The sequence below is a fragment of the Podarcis pityusensis genome (genome assembly GCF_964106645.2).
Source record: "Podarcis pityusensis genome assembly, chromosome: 10".
Classification (NCBI taxonomy): domain Eukaryota; kingdom Metazoa; phylum Chordata; class Lepidosauria; order Squamata; family Lacertidae; genus Podarcis; species Podarcis pityusensis.
In genome coordinates, this window is record NC_138035.1 from 63,502,569 (window position 1) to 63,523,739 (window position 21,171).

The 21,171-nt window shown below is 40.5% G+C and overlaps 1 protein-coding gene across 3 annotated transcripts; it reads right to left on the reverse strand.

The window, feature by feature from the left end:
* Nucleotides 1–3,258: 3,258 nt before the first annotated feature.
* ZBED4 (zinc finger BED-type containing 4) lies at nucleotides 3,259–20,855 on the reverse strand. 3 transcript variants are annotated; one of them, XM_081023476.1, is made up of 5 exons: nucleotides 17,873–17,991; nucleotides 13,694–13,940; nucleotides 12,178–12,229; nucleotides 10,865–10,968; nucleotides 3,259–8,427 (listed from the first exon to the last, which is right to left on the reverse strand). In XM_081023476.1, exon 5 carries the CDS (start codon nucleotides 8,067–8,069, stop codon nucleotides 4,569–4,571), a length of 3,501 nt encoding a protein of 1,166 aa, XP_080879602.1. In that variant the 5' UTR covers nucleotides 8,070–8,427; nucleotides 10,865–10,968; nucleotides 12,178–12,229; nucleotides 13,694–13,940; nucleotides 17,873–17,991; the 3' UTR covers nucleotides 3,259–4,568. The 3 variants fall into 3 exon arrangements, with proteins under 3 accessions (XP_080879602.1, XP_080879601.1, XP_080879600.1); XM_081023475.1 differs by lacking the exons at nucleotides 13,694–13,940; nucleotides 17,873–17,991 and adding an exon at nucleotides 18,620–20,855; XM_081023474.1 differs by lacking the exon at nucleotides 13,694–13,940 and having other exon boundaries at nucleotides 17,873–18,027.
* Between the last annotated feature and the right edge of the window lie 316 nt (nucleotides 20,856–21,171).

Genomic DNA, 21,171 nt, shown 5'->3' on the forward strand with positions numbered 1-21,171 from the left:
AGGTGAGGTAGTAACCCACATTGAAGCAGCATTATGTGCTATAATAATGCTGTTTCAGCCAGCACTGTAACATGAATATTAGGTATTGTAGTCTTGCTGACTGTACCAGACCTTGCTAATAAGACACACCTATTGAATTAACTCCTTTTTAAACACCGATTGGAGTAACTCCTTTTAAACAAATGCCAGTCCCTACTGCTGGGGGAGAAAGCCTACCCCTTCCACGACTGCCGATTCCCATGCTATTTTACACAATTTGGGGAATACCTGCTGCTCCAAGTATGTGCAGTCACTAATTGTGACAAGTAACAGCAGGGGTCAGTAAGGTTTATTTTGCCTGGGCCATCCCATCCCTCCATGGGCGGGATCATGCACGTGCCCACGATTTTTGGCGTCTGCGCAGACGTGATTTCTGGCACCACGGAAGCGAGTCCAAGCACAGCGCACAACTCTGTTCAGGGGCGACTCGTGGGCCAGTCAAACAACTTCCTCAGGCCACTTCTGGCCCATGGGTCTTAGGTTGCTGACCCCTGGATAAGCAACAACAAACCTATGGTCACGTAAAGCATACTCAATAAACACACGAGACGTAACTACACAGCTACTACTGTGCCATAAGATCCACTGTCCCGTAATATCACATATGAGCTTTAACTACTGATGAAGCCCAGGACGGCGAAACAAGGCCAATATTCCGGAAATCCTTGTCTCAGACTTTGTGAAAGGATTTTGTGGAACTGTAACAACCTTTCATGTGGATGGTTTGGACTTTATGGACAGACAGGTGGAATGGACACCATTACACGGATGGACCTTATGCATGATCTGACTATAGAATGAACTGATCCACTGGGTCTTCTGCTTTGTTCGTTTGTTGAACTTTATGAGTTACTTCTGTTGAAATTCACAATTTGATACTATGAATAGTATATCCTATTTATCTAAGAACACAGCCGGTTACGCCTCATGTGTTTATTGACCCCTGGATAAGAGCTTAATGGCCACATAGATTTGGCTTGCATTCAAATATCTGTTGAGTCCATGAGATGTACGGACAGGTATCCCCCCCCCCCCCTTTCTGAAGTTAGGAACGTTAAATGATTCCCAGGGCTGAGTCCCAATGGAAAATGGTAGACTTCTTTAAATATCGCTTGCCTTCTCCCAAGGACGCATCTGATGCTGCCCGATACATCTCCATGTAGGACCATCAATATGGTTATAGCCCTGGCTGCTAATACTGCCATCTTTGTCCCCATTTTGAGTCAGTGTTCTTGACTGCTCCTGAAAACCCCATAATCTACTCATAACAGATGTGAAGCTGTCCCAATATCCTGGATCTCCCCCTGGATCTTAATTAACTTTTGGATGGATCCCATTTGGCCCCAGGTATCTGCTATGTCTTCCATTTGCCAATAAGGTCCAGCAGTTCATCCCCTATCACCACTATTGGCTCCAGCAACTCCAAATGCCCTTTTCTTAAGAAGTCAGTTGAAAGGTATCTGCCCAACATCAGAGCCTAGGGCGAAAGGTTTTTTGCAACTTTGTTAGCCCAAATCCAAATAAAACATGTCACTAGTTAAATGTGGATCCACAACTGCTTACCTTTGATGGATTTACTCCCCAATGTGCATTTCTGTACCCCACTCTAATTTTCAATAAACAGTACTTTAAATACAGAGGTTATACCTCAATAATTATGACAGAATAGAATATGTAATATCTATCCGTTTGTAAACAAAACTCGTTTTATGAATCACATTATTCAAGCATGAAGGCCAGGATAAAGACTGCGGTGTTCTCAATTTTTGTTGTTGTTAAAACAGCAACCTTCCCAATACCATATGCTAAGCATTCAGAGTCAGAAATACCAGCAGAAATGTGCAAGCCATTCAGCGCACTTCAAGTTGATGTTGGGTCACCGGCAGTTTGACTCTTTCCCTCCGGCTGCAATAACTTTACCCCCTGAAAGCCATGGTTAGCCATGGTTTATTCAACAAACCACAGATCAAAGAAGTGTTGGCTCGTTTCTCCAAATCTTGGTTGGTTTTCTAGCTGCTCATGTCTTTGGAGCTTGGTGGACGTCTGGGGTGGAGCACTCAAACAAACCAGTTAAGGAAGGTTACAGGATTCAGACATAATGCCAAACCATCATTAAAACAAGTCATGGTCCATAAGCTAAGCCAACAACAAACCATGGCTTCACGTTAAAAGAGTACCTCCTTCCCTACAGACCCTATGGTGTTAACATCTGCAGAGGAGCCCCTCTTTGTGGTTCCACTATACTCAAGTTTGGGGATGGCAATCTGCGGGAAGGTATTTCTGTGGCAGCCCGGAAGAGGATATTCATTGTGAAATTCCCTCTTCCAAGAGTCATGTATCTGGTACCTTATCATATGCTGAAGAAAGCACCTCTTTACCTTGGCCTTTGACTCCAGAGAGTGTTATTTTTAGGACCCATTGTATTCTTTTGATTAAAAATCAAGTAAAACAATTTACAATCTAGTATTTTCATCCCCTATCACCACTATTTGCCCCAGCAACTCCAAACGCCCTTTTCTTAAGAAGTCAGTTCACCCTGGGACCTTGAAGTGAAGGGCAGGTAAGAACTTGAACATATTATAATAACAAATTTGTTGGAAGAAAACAAACCATGGTTGCTGGGCTGGGCTCATACATTTAAAACAACCTGTGGTTAGGCAAAACTAGCCATAATTTAGACCTGTATGAAAATGAAACCCTCATCTGCCTTAGGTGTTGTCCTGCATCTGTTAGTAAAGTGTTTTCAATGCATTTTCTTAAATAATATTTTTTCATAAATTGATTCCCTTCTAGTCTATATAGTGTTTCTAAATATTGTGCATTTAGAATAGAATGGAATAAACAGAATATTGTATGGCAAAATGTTTTGGCTTTGTTTTTTAAGTAAAGCAGCTCTTCAACATTGTGTTCTAATGTGTGATTGCAGACTGACATCTCTAACCAGTACTTATCACTGTATGTTCTTAATTCAACTGCTAGGTCACATACATCATTTTCTGCAATTGGTAGTTTAAGTGATGGAATCCAACTGAGACAAAAAAATAATAATACAAGAAAGTAAGAAAATTTTGACTGAAAGATTGCAGACGTGCCCTCCCCAATTCTTATTTAATGTAACCCCGTGCACTTGCTATACTTCTGCATATTCTTCAAAGTACTTTTCCACCAGAAATCCTCACTGCACTCTAAAGAGAAAATAGGGTAATTCAACTCACTCTAAAAATTGCAAATAAGAGGTTTAATTTCAGAAACTGAGTTCACCATTTATAAATACACTAAAACATAGTAAATGCAAAAATTAGGCAGAGGTACAGTATTTTAACAAAACTACATCTTTTCTAAAGGTCATAGTCAATTCATTTCCCCTAAAGAATTTCATCAATGCACAAAAAATGGGGAGACAAATCTTAATATTAAAAAGAAAGTTGAGACCATACTGTTTACAATTAAAATGCTGGCTATTCTTACCTCAGTTCGAGGTTTAAAGGGTTCTACAATATTTTATTTGCCTGATGGACACTGTCAATTATGGGTCAGATCTACTATATAATGTTCTAGGCAGGGCACCAAACTGTAAGGGTTATATTCATAGAGAATCATATTCTTTTAACAGGAATGCAAGAGGATGTCATGCACATTTTTCAATTACATGGGAAACCAAGACTTAATTTTTACACCAAGAAGTATCCGATGTCTTGTTGCACTCAATTTTTAAAGGCTTTAGCATAATACCTACTCTTTATATTTTACCTTTCAATAAACTGTATTAAATAACAAACATTAATTGGAAAAAATTGAAAATAAACATCCCAAAGACCTTATAAATACTCAAGCTCTAATTCAGTTACAGTGTAAAAAAAACCTGAATAGGGACCACTGAATGGCAAGATTATAGATTACTGTATAACTGATGTTCCGTAATACCTCTAAATTTAATTTAGTCAAATACTAATTCAATAGCCACCCTTAGTACACATACATCACACTTGAATATCATCATTACCCTTTAAGTACATTAGGCCTGCAGTTAAAACCTGCTAAATAGAAAGATGGCTTCAATTCCACCTTTATGTACAGCTTTCTTCTGACAGCTACAAAATGTTTTGTGTAATTAAAGCAAATTTCAACTAATATACAGTACCTGGTTTATGGTTTTTACATAATTGAATAAAAAACTACATAATTGAATTGTTTACATCTTTTTCTTTGCCATTCTATTCAAACTGTTTTAAAACTTCATTTACAATTCTCAATTAAAACCAACATGATTTTGTATTATCAGGACAAAGACATGTCTAAATTCTAATGTGAACTTAAAAAAACCCCAACATATATACAATATCTGGCCTGAAGGACTATTAATAAGGCACATGTAGACATATAGAAAGCTTAAAAATAAAACTAGAATTTGGAACTACAGTCACTGATTAAGATGTCATACATGGCCCCTTCTGGAGCAATTTAACAATCCAAGTTACAAATACAGTAATTACCCAGTGAGCAACAATTTTTTTAGACTGGCAGCTTGTTCAATACTGGAAGTATATCAAAGGAAGATTTACTTTCAAAAATATAAGTTTCTCAAAGTGTTCCATTGCTAGCCTTGACTGACTAAAGCTGATGTTTTCATTGGATGTACTGAACAATCTCTCGGATGGGACAATGCTTGGAGGACAACCGAGGAATCGAACTGCTAACTTCGACAGTACTGGCCAAGATGATTTCTTAAAGTTCCAGTAAGCTAGGGGATCACAGTTATGCTCAAGTACTTCTTCCTCCAAGTACAAAAGCACCATCTCTTCTGGCAACTTGCCCTTTTCTTTTGGAGCTTTTGCTTTTTTCATGTCTTCCATAAGTGACCAAAGATTATTGTCCCCGTAAGAGTTTTTAGATGATGAACCTGTACCACAGCCATTGGAAACAGGTTTCTCATCATCTGAGGTAGCGTTTAGTATTTCCAGCTCCCTGATTAAGTCCTGTTTATACTGCTCCGCCTCCTCTTCGGTGAATAAGGAAGCTTTATAACGAGGGTCCAAAAGTGTAGCAAAAATATACCGTGGATCATGAAGTGTGGAGGACAGTCTACTCACCATAGCTTCCTTCAAGGACTTTAGCATGGTATCGATGCCCATCGTTTCTTCAAATAGCAGCTCAATTTTCCGGTTGAGTATATGAATCATTGGAATTACTTGACTTAGAGTGGACATGTGTGTACTCATCTCTCGGCTTGCCACTTCAAACGGTTTAAGTGCGTGACAGACAGACTGCATTACTTGCCACTGATCACAGCTTATTAACTCCCTGAAGCTGCACTCTACGGACATTTCATCAATAGCTCTTTTCTGTTCAATTAGGCGTTCAAGCATATGGAAGGACGTGTTCCACTTTGATGGAACGTCTTGGATCAGCTGGTGCTGCGGCAAGTGATACTCCTTCTGCAGATCTGCCAGTTTCTCCCTTGCTTTTGCTGACCGATGAACCCGTTCACAGATCTTTCTTGCAATACTAAGCAGGTTCTGAACCATTCTCTGGCTTTTAATAGCTTCGGTTACTATGAGGTTAACCGTGTGACCAAAGCACTGCACACTTGAATGCTCCCCTTCATTTAGAGTCTTTCCAATAGTCTGATTATCTGTAACAGTAATCCCAACCTGAAGCCCAATCGATGCGATCCAGGCTTCCCACCAATATTCTAGCTGCTTCTGAATGCTGATGCCATTGTAGTCACAATCAATCTGCGATACATTTAAAAGAGCGGAGCAATGGTAATCTTCACACTGTGGTCGAACCCTAGACTCAAACGTTACCCAGTGAGCAGTAAGGGTAAGATATTCTCGAGTCTGGTTGCTCATCCATATTCCCGATGTAAAATGGACTACTCCGCTTTCAGCTTCTTTCAGATGTGAAACGATTATTTCTTTTACGCTATCATACATATCAGGAATTGCAGTACGAGAAAAATAAGATGGCGAAGGCAACGAATACTGAGGCTGCAAGAATTCAAGCAATCGATTAAAGCCAATATTGTCTACAAAAGAATATGGCTGAAGGTCAAGTGCAATCATTTCTGCTACAAGACTGGTAATTTTTTTGGCAACAGGGTGAGTGTCAGAAAACTTGTCATTGGTTTCATCGAAGGATGACGACCCCAACAGATCTGTGCTCAGTGGCACATGACTATTTGCAGAAGAGGACAATACTGGCTCGGAGGCATCTGGTTTGAGGACATTGTTATGAAACCGTTGTAAATGTCTTAAAAGGCAACTTGTACCTAGATTGGTTGGCTTTTTCCCTCGACTTATTGTACGTCCACAGTGCATACATATTACTTTAGTTGAATCAGCAGAACAAATTGAAAAATGATTCCACAGTTTTGAGGTCTTTTTGCTACTGACAGGAAATATGACTTGTCTCTCATTAGAAACCATTGTGGGTAAGTCAGTCAATTTTGACGATGAACATTCTGCAGAAGCCAAGGTAGCATAAGGAGAATTTGCTAAACTCACATCTATAAAGCTCTTCTGGATCCCGACGACTTCAGGGTGACGTCTGTATAAATGTCTCGTCAAACAACTTGTGCCTACATCACCCTTTTTCCCGCGATTTATAATGCAATTGCAGTGTCTACACACAACTTTTAGACTGTCGCCTGGAGACAAAGAAAAATGATGCCATACCTCCGACTTCAGCTTTCGCATCATTCGTTTATTCTGATGAAAAACAGAGCCGTGTTCAAATATCAAAGGGCTTTTTTCAGGGGAAGAAACTAAAGAAGCTTCACCTATATCTTCAGATGACGACAACAACGAGGAGTCCTCCATAAGTGTATCCCCCAAAGGAAGAGAAGAATTGTTTTCTTCTGCCATTCTGTCCGGAGAAGAACATATAGATGTTGGTTCTTTAGGTACTTTTGCAGGAGATGACCCAGAGTTTGGATCGCCATCTGAAGGCAGTATGGGTTGCAACAAAGTTGGAGAAGCAGAGTACAGAGGGGGTATGCTTGAACCACCTCCATTCTCTTGTAGAACAATAGAACGATGGGCTCTCCACATGTGTCGTATTAAGCAACTGGTTCCAAGATCTTTCCCATTCTTTCCTCTACTGAATTCATTCATACAGTGGATGCAAACAGCTTTTGAATTATCTAAAGGAGACAAATAGAAATGTTTCCAGACGGCAGACCTTCTTCTGGACCCAGATGTACTCTTAGGAACCTGGACTGTTTTCTCTGCTACATTTTCCACCGTTTCTTCACATTGGTTGTTGGGAAAGGGTTGACACAGTCCACCACTGCCTTCTTTATTGCTCTTTTCAGGATGTAACATGTCTGAAGGCATCTCTTCAGTAGAAGCTACAGGAACAGACTCCTCAGTTATTTGATCTGGGGATGGAATCTTGGAAATGGTTTTCTTAACTAATTTTATAGGGGCAAGCACACTAGTTAAATCTCCAACATCGGCAGGCTGTGGTGGGATTAATAATGTAGCTGAAGAAAAGGAAGAGATAGACGCCATATTTCCATTTTCCTGAATGAGCACAGTGGGATGAGCTCTCCTCACATGCCTCATGAGACAACTTGTACTTAGGTCTTTTTCATTTTTGCCCCTGCTAAATTCTTTCATACAGTACATACATATTGCTTTAGTGCTGTCTCTAGGAGATATGAAGAAATGGTTCCAAGCAGGAGACTTTTTTCGGGAACTTATATTTCTGCTTGAAAGAAGGCTCTGTGTGACAGCTTCCATTGCTACATCATAAAGGGTGCTGCTGTACTGGGAAAACAGAGATCCATAATCATCTTCATTTTCTGCAGAGATGTATTTGCCTGAATTGTTATGGATGAAATTCTTTTCTCTATCATCTTGTTCATCACTGCTATCTGTCTGTCTCAAGTCCTCTTGCTCAGTTTTTATATCTATTGTTTCTAAAGCAAAATTACTATCATCTTCTGGTTCCACTTTTAAACTGTTGATTTTATCCATCATAAAATTATCATCAATTTGTGGAGAATCTGACCTATTTGTATCCATGATTGACCTCAGTTATTTCTCTTGCTTCTTCATAACTTAGTGAATTCTTAAAATTGGGTTTAAATTGTATCTCTTAAGTCATACAAAAGGAAGGATGTGGAACATAAGTTTGTATTTGTAGTTTGATAAGAAACGTTTATTACACAAACTTATGAAAGAGCATGTGGTTTAATGCACATAATCTCATTTCTCCCCCAGGATCATGAGATTTCCAGGTCATGTATTATTTTTGATGAGCGATGCTGCAAAATGTTTCATGTTATGGGAAAAAACCTAATGAGAGGATCATTAGAATCATGTTGAGTTTCTTCCTCTAAAAATCATATATTCTTTTCAAATTTCAGTCCTCTCACATCATCTAGAAAAAAAGAAAAAAGAAAATGTGTAACTCCATCAATTCAACTGAGCTTACTTCATATGCTTAAAATGAATGATTACTTATTTACCTCCACGTTTTGCCATTAAGCATCACTGCTCTTATAAATTAAGAGAAAAGAGAACATTTCAGAAGAAACTTAATTCCACAAAATCTCTGTATTCAGAGTATATCTGAAAATAAATTTGCAGAAAGTATATGTAACAGCCAGAACCCAAACAACTAGTTCAGATGTATCCAAGAGCTTAATCATGCCAGATATGAACCGTTATCAACCCTGCCTTTTTGGTGAACACTCTTTAACATTTCACAAGCTGTCTCTGCAGGTACAGTCCTGTTCAAAAGCATTTTGGCATACATTATATATGGGAACTTTGAGAAAGAAAGGTGAAAAACACCTTAGTCAAAAAAAAATTTGGTCCCAGCTATTATTTGTCTGTCACCTAATTAACAGTCTCTACTTAAAACTATCTAAGCTTAAATGTTGTAGAAAAAATAAACGAGAACTTATTCAACAAATAATCAAAACCATGATGAGTGAGAAGCAGAATAGGCTTATGACATACTGATGTCAGATAAACACTTTGAAAAATCTACATGTCAGCTGAACAAAGGGAATGAACCAGGCGATTGTTGTACGTTTTATTACTTACACAGTTATCTTATTTTTTTATCTGTGTGGGAAAGAATGGAGAAATAGGTGGAGTCACTTTGTGGTTGCTGTACAGATAATCCATCTATTTCCAGCTTCTCTCCCATCCAAAATTTGTTTATTATTTGTTACATATATCTTCCCTTTCTTCAGTAGGGTACAAGGAAGAATACATAGGATTTCCAAGCATTCTCCCATTCAGGCCCAGATCATTTTAGATTCAGTAAATTTGCCTTTGTACAGGCCCAGGAGTTAAAAATTGATCAGTCTAAGTCACAGAAAGCTGGTTGCTAAGTTATGCTACCATTCCCACTTTCATTACTTCTGCCATTGCTCTCACTCCATAATTTAAGGTGATGGAAACAGCCCCAACTCTTGCTTCCCCTTTAGTAAGTTTTTGAAGGAGGCATGTGTGCGAATGGACATGGCATGTTAATTTGGTGCTGAGAGTACATTGGCCATCTAGTTTACAGTTTCCCTAGTTTCCCTGCTATAATACTCAGGATTCTCCCTATCTAAGCAGAGACATGGACACTAACATAGCAACTTGGTTTAATCTAATAAAATAAGGCAAACAGACAGGAAACAAAAGAGGATAAGCACCACAGGAAGGGGGGGGGGACTTTTCATGTTTTAGTCTAGTTCCACAAGCTTAACCCTAAAGCTGTAGGTTATGTCTTTGGACTATGGTCTACTCTGTGGGGTTTTTTAAACTGCATCTCTCAAAGATGCCAGAATTTCTATCCATTTAATATGAAAACAGTCTAATTTCCATGCCGAGACTATCACTCATGGGAGTATATTCCATTGCTACTAGTCCATAGCAACTATCAAAAAGGAATGACATTCATGCTGACTCAACTGTTAATTTCAATATTAACTGAAATGAGTAGGTGTTAGATCTTATAATAAAAATACTTAATAACAACATTTAATGAGGTTTTTATTAGCCACAAAACATTCACCATTTGTCTGTGAGGCTAAATTGGCTAAACAGATATGTTCCTATCAAATCTTCTCTCTTTTAAGTTTGTTTTCATTGAGATATCAGCTAAGAATGAACATATTTAATTAAGAGGGCTGTTTCCCCTTGATATTCCCCTTTTCTTCATACATAGTTTGAAGTTCTGAATAGCAGAGTTGGTAAAATATGCATGTTCTTTAAAGAAGGTTCCAATACTTAATTGTTGTGATAAATCCGGGAGTTGTTCAATTCCACTCTCAACCACTTCAAACAATGATATTTGTAAAGTCTACATTTTACTTATTATTGGGAAAAGTGCAATCAGCAGAACTATCCATAATTACCCTAGAGGACAATTTAGAGACAGGAGCACATGGAAATGCCAGATTGCCCATGCCATGGTTTACATTGCAACTGAGCAGTCTCCATCTTCAAGATTTTTTGCTAAGTCAGTCTGCTTTCTAGCATAAATCATGTTACCTTTAAGCCAAAATCCCTAGCTTCTTATATTTCATTTCATCTACTTTCTCACAATGCTGACTCCCACAGAATTCAGCATGCATGGAGGGTAAAGAGTGGTGGCTCAGAGCAGGAAGGCACTCACTACTAAAGGAGGAAACTGTGCAGAATTCCTTCCTCTCAACAAGCAAGAGGCTAAGATAAGACCAATAAAAACCTCTAAATTGCAATTTCCTAAATGCATCCCTTTTTATTTGAAACAAAAGTTTCAATTTACCTCCCAAATTTGTAGTAATTTGTAGTAATCTGAAAATGTTTGGTGCATTATGTAATTTTTCACCTACCTTATAGGCTTCATCCTTCTCATTAAGCCCATGTGGATAGACAAACTTGGAATTTTTCAGTTTCTTTGATTTATTGAAGAAAGATGTCCGCATTCTCTGAAACCCTGTACAAAGACAAATAACACTCATTTTATATTTTCCTCATTATTCTGCATTAACTACTTTTGAGTAGGTTTAATGATTTTTTTAAAATCCAGGCATCATTCTCTTAGGAATGATAGTATGACCCAATACAGACCTAATGACAAACCTCTTCCTTCATGTGCAGTGAATGAGGTTCAAAACTATGAAACTTCCAGTTTCATCTGAGCACAAACTAATTTCCCATAATTGAACAAAACATGAAAATGTGGTTTGTTTTGCAAACTGCACCTGAAATATTAAAATACCCCACCCCCTGGTACAGGTAAAGGAAGAAGGGAACACAGAGGTCTACTGCACTCTCTCCTCACAACAAGCCATGGTTGATTGCAGCGTCTGAACTATGTATCACTCAGATTATTAGCAATTATTTTAATTCAAAAACTGAACAATTTAACTACCTTCAAGTTAAGAAAGAAGCTCCAACTGAAATGGTGAAGCATTTAGAAATCACCTAATATAGTTGGACATCAAAGTAGCACACCAAAAGAACCATGCTGAATTATTAGTAGCATAGCAGCTTCACTTCCATTGCTACTTATTCAGATAATTAACTTTCATGGAAAATTTGACAAAAGGATTTAAAGCAGCCTGCTAGCAACTCAATACTTTGATTACATCATTCTTCACCTGATGTCAATCTGCTCAAGTCCATTTTAAAATGCTGGCGTTGATTTTTAAAAATACTTTAGGCAGTGCATATTTTAAAACCATCTCTCCCCTATGAACCCACCCACATTCTTTAGAGCCCCTGCTCTATTTCCCACTATTTCTTGAAGAACAGCAGGTGGATACATAAGAAAAGCACCCACAGTTATGACACCTAGTTTATGAAATTCTTCGCCTCAGAATATCCAGCCACTGTTCTTCCTCCCTGTCTTTAGAAAACAGACTAGACACTTATTTCCACATGCCTTTGTCCTCTGTGGTGATAGGCAGATTGGCTCTCTTACTGGGATTTGTTTCTGGTTTTGCTGCTTTTGTATTTGAATGATGCTGTTAGAAGTTTTATTTCTAGTGATACTATGTATTATTATTTGTTTTTATCAGCATTATCCGCTTTGAGAGCTGCACATATGGGAAGGCTGGATACATTTTTTAAAAATAATAATAACTTCACGTGGAAAATGTAGCAAATCAATGAAAATAAATATGGTTGACAGGGCACTCACCTATTTGGCCTATTGTCTTCCCCTGGCTTCATTTCAGAGACAATCTCCAGATCTGGAGGGGAAGGGCAGAGGGAGAAAGAAAAGAAGAGAGACCTAAATCTATGCCCTTTGTTTTTGACCTAAGTGTATAAAAGATACCCACTTTTCTGCATACAGTCACTTCTAATGCATCAAACCTTACTCACATCTTATTTTTGTAACTTTTAATATGCATCCTTCACCACTGCCATGTCAAGTTACTTAAAATGTATTGATTCAAATGAGATTACTCCAAATATGACTAATGTTGGATATCAGACAAATATCGTATGTGAGCAAGATCTTAGAACAGCACACAACAACTGTCCTGTTTTGTGACAATATTAAATTTAAAAGATCATTTATAAATTAACATAATGAAGCATGAAGCTGCATAGATCCAGAATGGAAACAGGTACACAACTGGAAACCAGAGACTGTTCCAGCATGCATTTATTGATTGATTGATTGATTGTAAAGATGGACAGAAAAAGAGCATATATACTGGAGGCTATATGTCATCCCATAGTTCATAGTTTCTAAACTGGTCAGGATATTTTTGTTATCAACAAATATTGCACTTCCAAATTTCAAGCACAAGTATATCCAAAGCCTATCTGTAAAGCAACCCATATAACTACTTTGGGTGTGGTTCAAAGACTCTCTCAAGGCAAATCTTAAAAAATGTAGTACAAACACCGACAACTGGGAAACACTGGCCTGTGAGCGCTCCAGTTGGAGAACAGCCTTTACCAAAGGTGTCATGGGCTTTGAAGGTGCTCGAACTTGGGACGCAAGGGAGAAATGTGCTAAGAGGAAGGCACGCTTGGCAAACCCTCATCGTGACCAACTCCCACCCTGAAACCTATGTCCCCACTGTGGAAGGATGTGTGGATCCAGAATTGGCCTCTACAGTCACTTAAGGACTCACTGGTAAAACCGTATTTATGGAGGACAATCTTACTCAGCTGTGAGTGATCACCAAAGAAGAAGAAGTGGGCTACACTATCCAGTTCTGCAAAAATTACAGGGATGTAAATAAATATTCTTCTTTTAAAGGCAAAATCTAGAAACTACTGGAAGATTAAAATAATGAAATTTGAGGAGATGACATGATGGTGTTAAAATAGGTGTAAAATATAACAATGCAAAATTATTATTTTTTAATCAACACTTTTTTCAATCTGTGGTCTCTGTAAATTAAAGGAGAGTGTCTAAGCCCACCACAGATATAACATTACCCAGGGTTTTAGTATAAGTCCATGAGACAATGGATGAAGGGGCTTTTAGTTGTTTACAACTATGACTTTTTCTATCAACATATGTCAGCCTTGCAAATTAGTACACAAATGTTAGGGTGCAATCCTATATAATAAGTTTATATAAGTTTACCTAGATGTAAGGCCTATTGAACTCAAAAGTGACTTATTTCTGACTAGACATGCACAGGATTGTGCTATTACACTGCAAATTAATTAATAAATATTAAATGACTAACCTGTGTTTCTGTGCTGGCTACAAAGCAACAACCAATATGGAAACACTAGCCTCTTAGCCGATTAGCAAAAAAAGCCTTCTGCCAAGGGAACTGGTGAAAAAAGGACAATGATCCAGCTGTCCTCTCCAGCCAGCTGGATTTCCATGTTGGTTTAGAAGGAAGGTGAAAAGGGGATGGATGAAATGATCTGTTCCTCCTCTGTCAGCCCACATGAACTTGTTTGCACTGAATTCCTGGTCATCTAGGGCTACAAGACAAGTTGTTACATACAAGGCTGACCTAAGTACATGGATAATCTGCTGAAGTTCCTATTTTGAAAATGTTATTTCGAAAATGTTAACAAATTGCTAACTATATGCAACTCTAATCTGGGTGGTTACTCCTCAACACCCTAGTATGCTGTTACTCAGGGTGGAAAAGAGGTCTGTTTTGATTATTCCGAATCGAAAACCTGAGGCAGTAGTGGTAATTATTCTGAAATTGCTAACATGGACCCCATCCAGCTGGAGTCACAGAATCATAGAATTGTAGAGCTGGAAGGGGCAAATGGGTCATCTAGTTTATCCCCCTGCAAAGCAGGAATCTTTCCCACAATGTGGGGTTTGAACCCACAACCCTGAAATTAAGAGCTCTTATGCTCTACCAGTCAAGCTAAGATTACAATTCTTTTCACAGTTATTTGCAAGGAAGCTCCATTGAACAAAATGATATTTACTTCTGGGGGGGGGGGATGCTAAAAATGGGACTTGATTTAGTTACAATTAACTAGTTTCACGTTTCAAATTTAGGCTACAATTCTATGTACTCTTAAATGGAAGCAAAGAATATTATAATTATTTTTATACTTGTATTTTTATATTTCATGTATTACAAAAGCTAAAACATTCAAGAAAGCATTCACACAGGATGCATATACATTGATGAGCCACAGGACAGAATTCCAGCTTCTCACCAGCACTACTCACAAGGAAGCCATATTTCAATTGCAGCTCCTACTACAGGGGTCAGCAAACTTTTTCAGCAGGTGGCCGGTCCACTGTCCCTCAGACCTTGTGGGGGGGGGGGGCAGGGGAATGAACACATTTCTATGCCCCACAAATAACCCAGAGATGTGTTTTAAATAAAAGCACACATTCTACTCATGTAAAAACACGCCAATTCCCAGACGGTCTGTGGGCCGGATTTAGAAGGCGATTGGGCCGAATCCGGCCCCCAGGCCTTAGTTTGCCTACATAAGACAGCTTTTCAGACTTCTATGGTTCTGCTTATGATATTAGAAGAAGGAGCCACCAGATGTTGTTGGACTACAGCTTCCATCTCCACGGCCAATCACTGATGCTGGCTGGGATTGATGGGAGGTCCCAGTATATGAGCCATTATACTTTTTTCCTTAACAAATAGCACTGGACATCTTTCTAAATCACTTAAAAGAGCTGTAATACTTGCACATTAAATATGCATTCAAAAGCACGATATCTGCATAATACAGACATTAGAAACACAGGCATTCAAGTATCACTTATGAGATGGAAAGAAACGAGACTTTAATGCTTCACACACATTATACAAAGCAAATCAAGCTTGCAAACTTTGCATCCTGTGCAAAAGTGCAGTGATCTGGCATATAAGAAAGGAAAAGGAGAACAATCAGGTTATTCCTCCTTTATTTTAATTTATGATTAAAATAGAAAATAGTTTGTAGTTCAAAATACCAAGGTCCTCCCACCACAATAAATAATTCAGTTTGAGGGACAGTTTATACTAGTCTCTATTTATCAAGCCAAATCATTAAGCAGTTCCACAGCTTGATCAGGAAACAAGTTGAACCTGACTTCTAGACCATAGACTCAAGTCTGGGAGGTTTATTACAAGGCTAAACTCTACCAGTAGATTGAAATCAAACCAAACACAACTGCTATTGTTAGAGATTTTTGTTTTGAATCCCTAAGACCAACAACTTTAGAAAGAAATTAGTAAGCAAAGAATTTTTTCTTCCAGCACTGTTGTTGTTGTTTTTTAACACAAGCTGGATCTATAAGATTCCCTCACCTACTCAATTTCTCCTAGGGCAAGTTTAAATGAAACATGAAGGCTGCAAAAAACACTTTCTTGTTATGACTCTCTAAACAGCAAACAAATATTTAAAATGTTCCCTAGTCCACGATCTGGCTGAAACATACACAACTCCAAGCAATTGTTAGTTGGTTGTATGGGATGCAAGATGTTGCATGAAGAAACCTCACGCATTTGGGATGACATATAATAAAAGTTTAAACCATGGAGCTGCCATTGGGAAGTGGTCTATGACAACCTCCATGTGAGGGCCGAAGTGGGGGATGAATTGTCCCTTAGTGTGCATGTGCATGCATTAAAAAGTTGTGTAATGCTGCCAGATCATTGATCCCTAATTCAGTCCATTGATCCTGCCTATGTTGACAAGCAGCCACTCTCCAAGGTCTCAAGCAGAGGTCTCTCCCACCCCTGATATCTGAGATACTTGTAACTGGAGATGCCATGGATTGAATTGTAAGGTCAGAATGGCTATTAACACTCTGATTACTCTGCATCAGGGTGATTTAATAAATTACAGGGTCCCTTAACCAACACTTGTGAAGAAGTGCTTAGACCTTAAGAAATCAGTCTCAAACAACCACCCCACAGGCTGAATGCTCTGGGTCTGTGATAACTGCACAGATGCACATATATTTGCTGGAGAGCTGGAAGTGGCCTTAAATTTCCCATCCCTATGGTAGAAACAATCCCTGGAAGTGCCTCCCCCTCTGCCTGGGAAGCTAAGAGGATTAGCCCAATAGAGCTTAGCACCTTTTGCTGTTAGACTCTGCACAAGGGTCCCTCATTTGTCACTGGGGGGGGGGGGGGAGGAAACTGCTTGCAAAGTGGGCAAGGGGGGAGCAAAGCTTGCTGTCAGAAAAGGTGTGTTGCCAGCCCATCTACCTCCTCTTCCAGTAAGTGGAGGGTGGAGGAAGAGCACTCTGGGACCACCCATGAAGTGTGTGTCTGGGACACCCCCCCAAAAGGAAAAAAAACATAGCAAAGAGGACTACTGCATTGGTTCAGTGTGCGCATGCCAAATTGAATAAAATATTGGGGGAGGGGGCAGCCAGGTAAGCCCCACCTCAAGTAATTGATCCCATGGATCTGAGTATATATTTAAAGTAGATGAACAAATGAGCAAATTAAGTTCATTTGGATCTGCAGAAGCCATTAATAATAAATTTAAGCAACAGCAGAAAGAGGGGGAGGGAAGCCAAGCTTTGAAATGTTAAAATGACGGTAAAATTAGGGAAACGTGTAAACCTGAAAAGCATTAAAAAATGAATTGATTCCATGGATCAACTTGAATGGCATTTGAATGGCAATGCCCATCAACTTGGGTGTGGGTGTGTGTCTGAAGGATTTTTTGGTGGGGAAACCGAAGACCCCTATGGATCCATTTGAATGGCAATGCCCATCAACTTGGGTGTGTGTGTGTCTGTCTGAAATATTTTATCGTGGGGAGGCCGAAGACCCCTATGGATCAAACTGATAAAATTTGGGGTGGGGGTGACATACTCCACGGGCGTTTCCCAGGGGAAAGAGAACTCAAAGCGGGTGGTGGTGGTTGCTTGGGGGGGGGGGTTGGGAAAGGTTTGAGAGAGGAACCGAACCGAGGGGCAGACAAAGCCATGCTCCAGGAAGGGACGCGCGGCGGCCCAGCACCTTCTGGAGGGGGGGGGTGGAGAGAGAAGCCCTTCCTCATCCGGCACTGGAGGGGGGGAGAAGAGTGGGAGGACATAAGGCGTTGCTGCTGGGAGGGGGGGGGGTTGTTCCTCAAGGCCCAGGAATGAATTAAGTGTGTGAATGGAGTTTCTCTCTCTCTTCCCCTCAGGCTCTCCTCACAGACAATAAGGCCGGCGCACGCTTATTTGGAAGGGGGGATGTCGGCCTCTGAAAGGCGCCCCCCCCCCCCTCCTCGCGCCGTGTCTCTCTCCTGAGGTGGTGGGCCTGGTCCCAGCGGAAGGATTCCGACGGGCCAGGAGGCGTCCCTCGCCGGCCGAAAGGAGTCCGCGCGGGGTTGGGGGTGGGGAGGCTGAGGAGACAGGCGCTTCGTTTTCCCTCACACACACATATATATATCTATGTCTACCTACGGAGCGCCGGACCCTTCCCTTCGCTCACCTCGTCTTTCTCCCGCGCGGAGCGACTCGACGCGGGCCCGCCTCCCCGGCCGCTTTGTCTCGCCTCGCCCGCTGCCGCCGCGACGCCGAACGACGCCGACTCCCCTCCTTCCTTCCCTCCCTCCACACACACACACACACACACACATACACCCGGCTCGGCCGACCACGCCGCGCACTGCGCATGTGCCACGCGCAGCGCGCGGCCGGTGGGGGAGGGAAAAGGGAGGCGGGCGAAGCCGGAGGGGAGCGTCGTCGCGCGCGACGTGGCGCGTCATCGGGAGAGCGACGCGCGCCTCGCCAAGGCGGACAAAATGGCCGGCAACGGTGGATGTTGTGTGTGTGGGGGGGGGGGAGAGAATAGTCAGATCGGAAGTTTTTAATGTTTGATGTTTCATCGTGTTTTTACTATTCTGTGGGAAGCCGTCCAGAGTGGGGTATAAATAATAATAATAATAATAATAATAATAATGGACTAATGTATCCAGGCCCAGTTGTGGCTGTTGCCTGGGGTGGTGGTGGTTGTTTTCCTCTCTCTCTCTCTGCCGTGAGGGTGAGGAGGCCAACCGAAGGGGCCCGAGTGCGAGTTCTGCGCTCCCCCGCCTGAGAGGGCCAGACGGGGTGGGGCGGAAAAGAAGCGCTTCGCCGGCGGCCAGGGCTCCCGGTAGGCATGTTTTCACCCGAGAGTTAATGCCGCTCGACTCAGAGGGTATATAGTAATAATAATATTAATAGTAATTATTTATACCCTGCACATCTGGCTAGGTTTCCTCACGCTTTGCGGCTGGCCTCTGTCGCTCGCTTTCCCCCAGTGGTAATTCGGATCTCCTGTGCCGCGAGAAACTCCCAACGCATTAAGCTCTTTTATGTACGAAGGCGGAAGGGTGGGGTTTATTTTATTTTACAACTTGAAACTTTCGACCAGCACCGTAGATCTCGCTGCCCGAGTAATTTTTGCATACGATTGCAGCCTTGACAGCTGCGTACATATCGGAGTCTTGGAAGGTACATGAGCGCCAGGATTTCTTCTTTTGAACAGTCCCCCCCCCCCCGCCCCGAAATCGTCTGCTGAGCCCTTCCTACAGCCGTTTAGGTTAACTTGTTATGCTAACGTTGTTAACTCCAAAAAAGGGAAATTTCCTGAGGGAATCCATCGGCTTGATGTCTTTTCTCGCTTTTATTCAGAGTCTGTGACTCATGACAGCTGAATGGCAGTTGTGGGGCTGAAAAGGTGTAGGTTGTGCTTCTTGGTCACTTGGTGCATGTTGTGAACGCTTTCAGCCCTGTGACACTTTCCTGGAAGGAACTAAATAAAACTCGTTAAAGGCTGTTTTCTGGGTTCACTTTTGAGTAGACGTCCATATAATTGCACTGTAAGTTGAGGTGTGATGGCACTGTTAGAGCTGTATAAGGCAGAAGTGGTGAAGGAGGACTGGATGCAATAGAAGGTGGGGCATCTTGAATTCATGGAAAGATGTTCTTGCAGACGCAGATATTTCAAGCCCTGTGGTGCTATAACCTTGCAACCTACATCTGCCCAAACTCTTGCTGCTATCCAATTATTAAAGGCGCATCTGAGCACCATAAATATTAGGTGTGCCCTCTCCTTGACAATGCTTGTTCTGTGAGCTGACATGGAGGTATAGCAAGTTTAATACATAATTTATACTTTCCACCCGGAATGAAATGAAACTCTTTGGATCTTAAATATTACAATTAATCACATAAAGGTGATTCACTTCACTTACACAGATCTTCCATATAAGACTACAGTCCTATGCACATGTATGCCTGTACTTGCTTACTCCTGGATATTAGTCTGCATGTGTGACTTCAGCCTGTGAATGTGTGTGGAGACATGATGTACAGTAGAATTTGTTAAGATTTGCACAAAGACTGGTATTGTTCCAGAATTTATTGTATGAGCATAAGAGTACCCTTATAGCATTATGTTTTCTTTGTTTAAGGGGATAAGAGTTTAATTTTTATAATTAAACTGTCAATGGTGGTGGTGGTGGTGGGGAAAGTGTACCCTTAAAGCAAATTAGATTGATCCATTTAGCATAGCACTTATTGACAGACAGCAGCTTTTCAGCAGAGCGGTTTTTTTCTAGTTTTAATAGCTGAAAACTTTTAGCAAGAGATACCAGTTAAATCTGAGACTTTGTCTCGCAGGCAAGACCACATGTTCTGACACTAACCAATACCTGTTTATATTTAGCATCCTGAAGAGACATTTGTATGCTGGCTAAATACACACACCATCAGACTGGATTCACCCATGCAATTAACAGATTATGGGTTTTGTTGACTCAACATTTGTCTGTTTAGCATGCAAAAGATTTTGTAAGAGGTTTACCAGTACCACCACTCTCAATCCAAACTTTTCCCTGCTCTTGTACTTTTAAAATCTTACATAACAGAAATTTACCTTAGTTTGCTAGACCTGTTGTATGACTTTGGACGTACACCAAGAGAAAACATCACACAGCTCTTTTGTGTGAGAAAGATCTCTTTAGGATACAGAGTTGTATGTGTGGTGCAGTTTTGTCTGTCTCAAGTCTTAAAAGATGTTGATTAATTAGGTCCAGATAGTCTGTGGAAATTGGGTGTTGTTTCTGAAAGAAATTGTAATAAACTTTTGTAAATTAGGAAGATAAAGCTGTGATGGGAACACTAGGCAAGATGACTCATACAACAGCTTCTGTATATATATTCAATTTGGTTTTACAGTGATTTTCTGTAACTAGGTAAAGCCCACCACCTGAACTAACAAATTAAACAAGCACATTATGAAATGAGTCTTAACTGATGTGGCTAGGCTTGACTCTATTTTCCATCATTTGTATTGCAGAGTTTTTCACACTGTTAATAATAAGCCTTTCTGTGTCAAGGGAGGGGAAAAAATATTCCCTTTCTCTCCCAAAGGATAAATAAGGCAAAACTAGAACTCTCAGGCTAGTTATTAAACACACACAAAATGGGGAGTGCAAAGAAAAAACGGGGGGAAATTAAAAAATTGTCCAGTAGCAACCTAGAGACCAATTAAGTTTTTTCTTGGTATAAGCTTTTGTGTGGTATAAGCTTTCATGTGCATGCACACTTCTTCAGGTATCTTAAGAAGTGTGCATGCACACGAAAGCTTATACCAAGAACAAACTTAGTTGGTCTCTAAGGTGCTACTGGACAATTTCTTTTTTTTTTTTATATATTTTGACTGTGTCAGACCAACACGGCTACCTACCTGAATCAAGAAAAAACATAGTTTGGGATATGAAACATTGGGGCTTTTGTAATGCC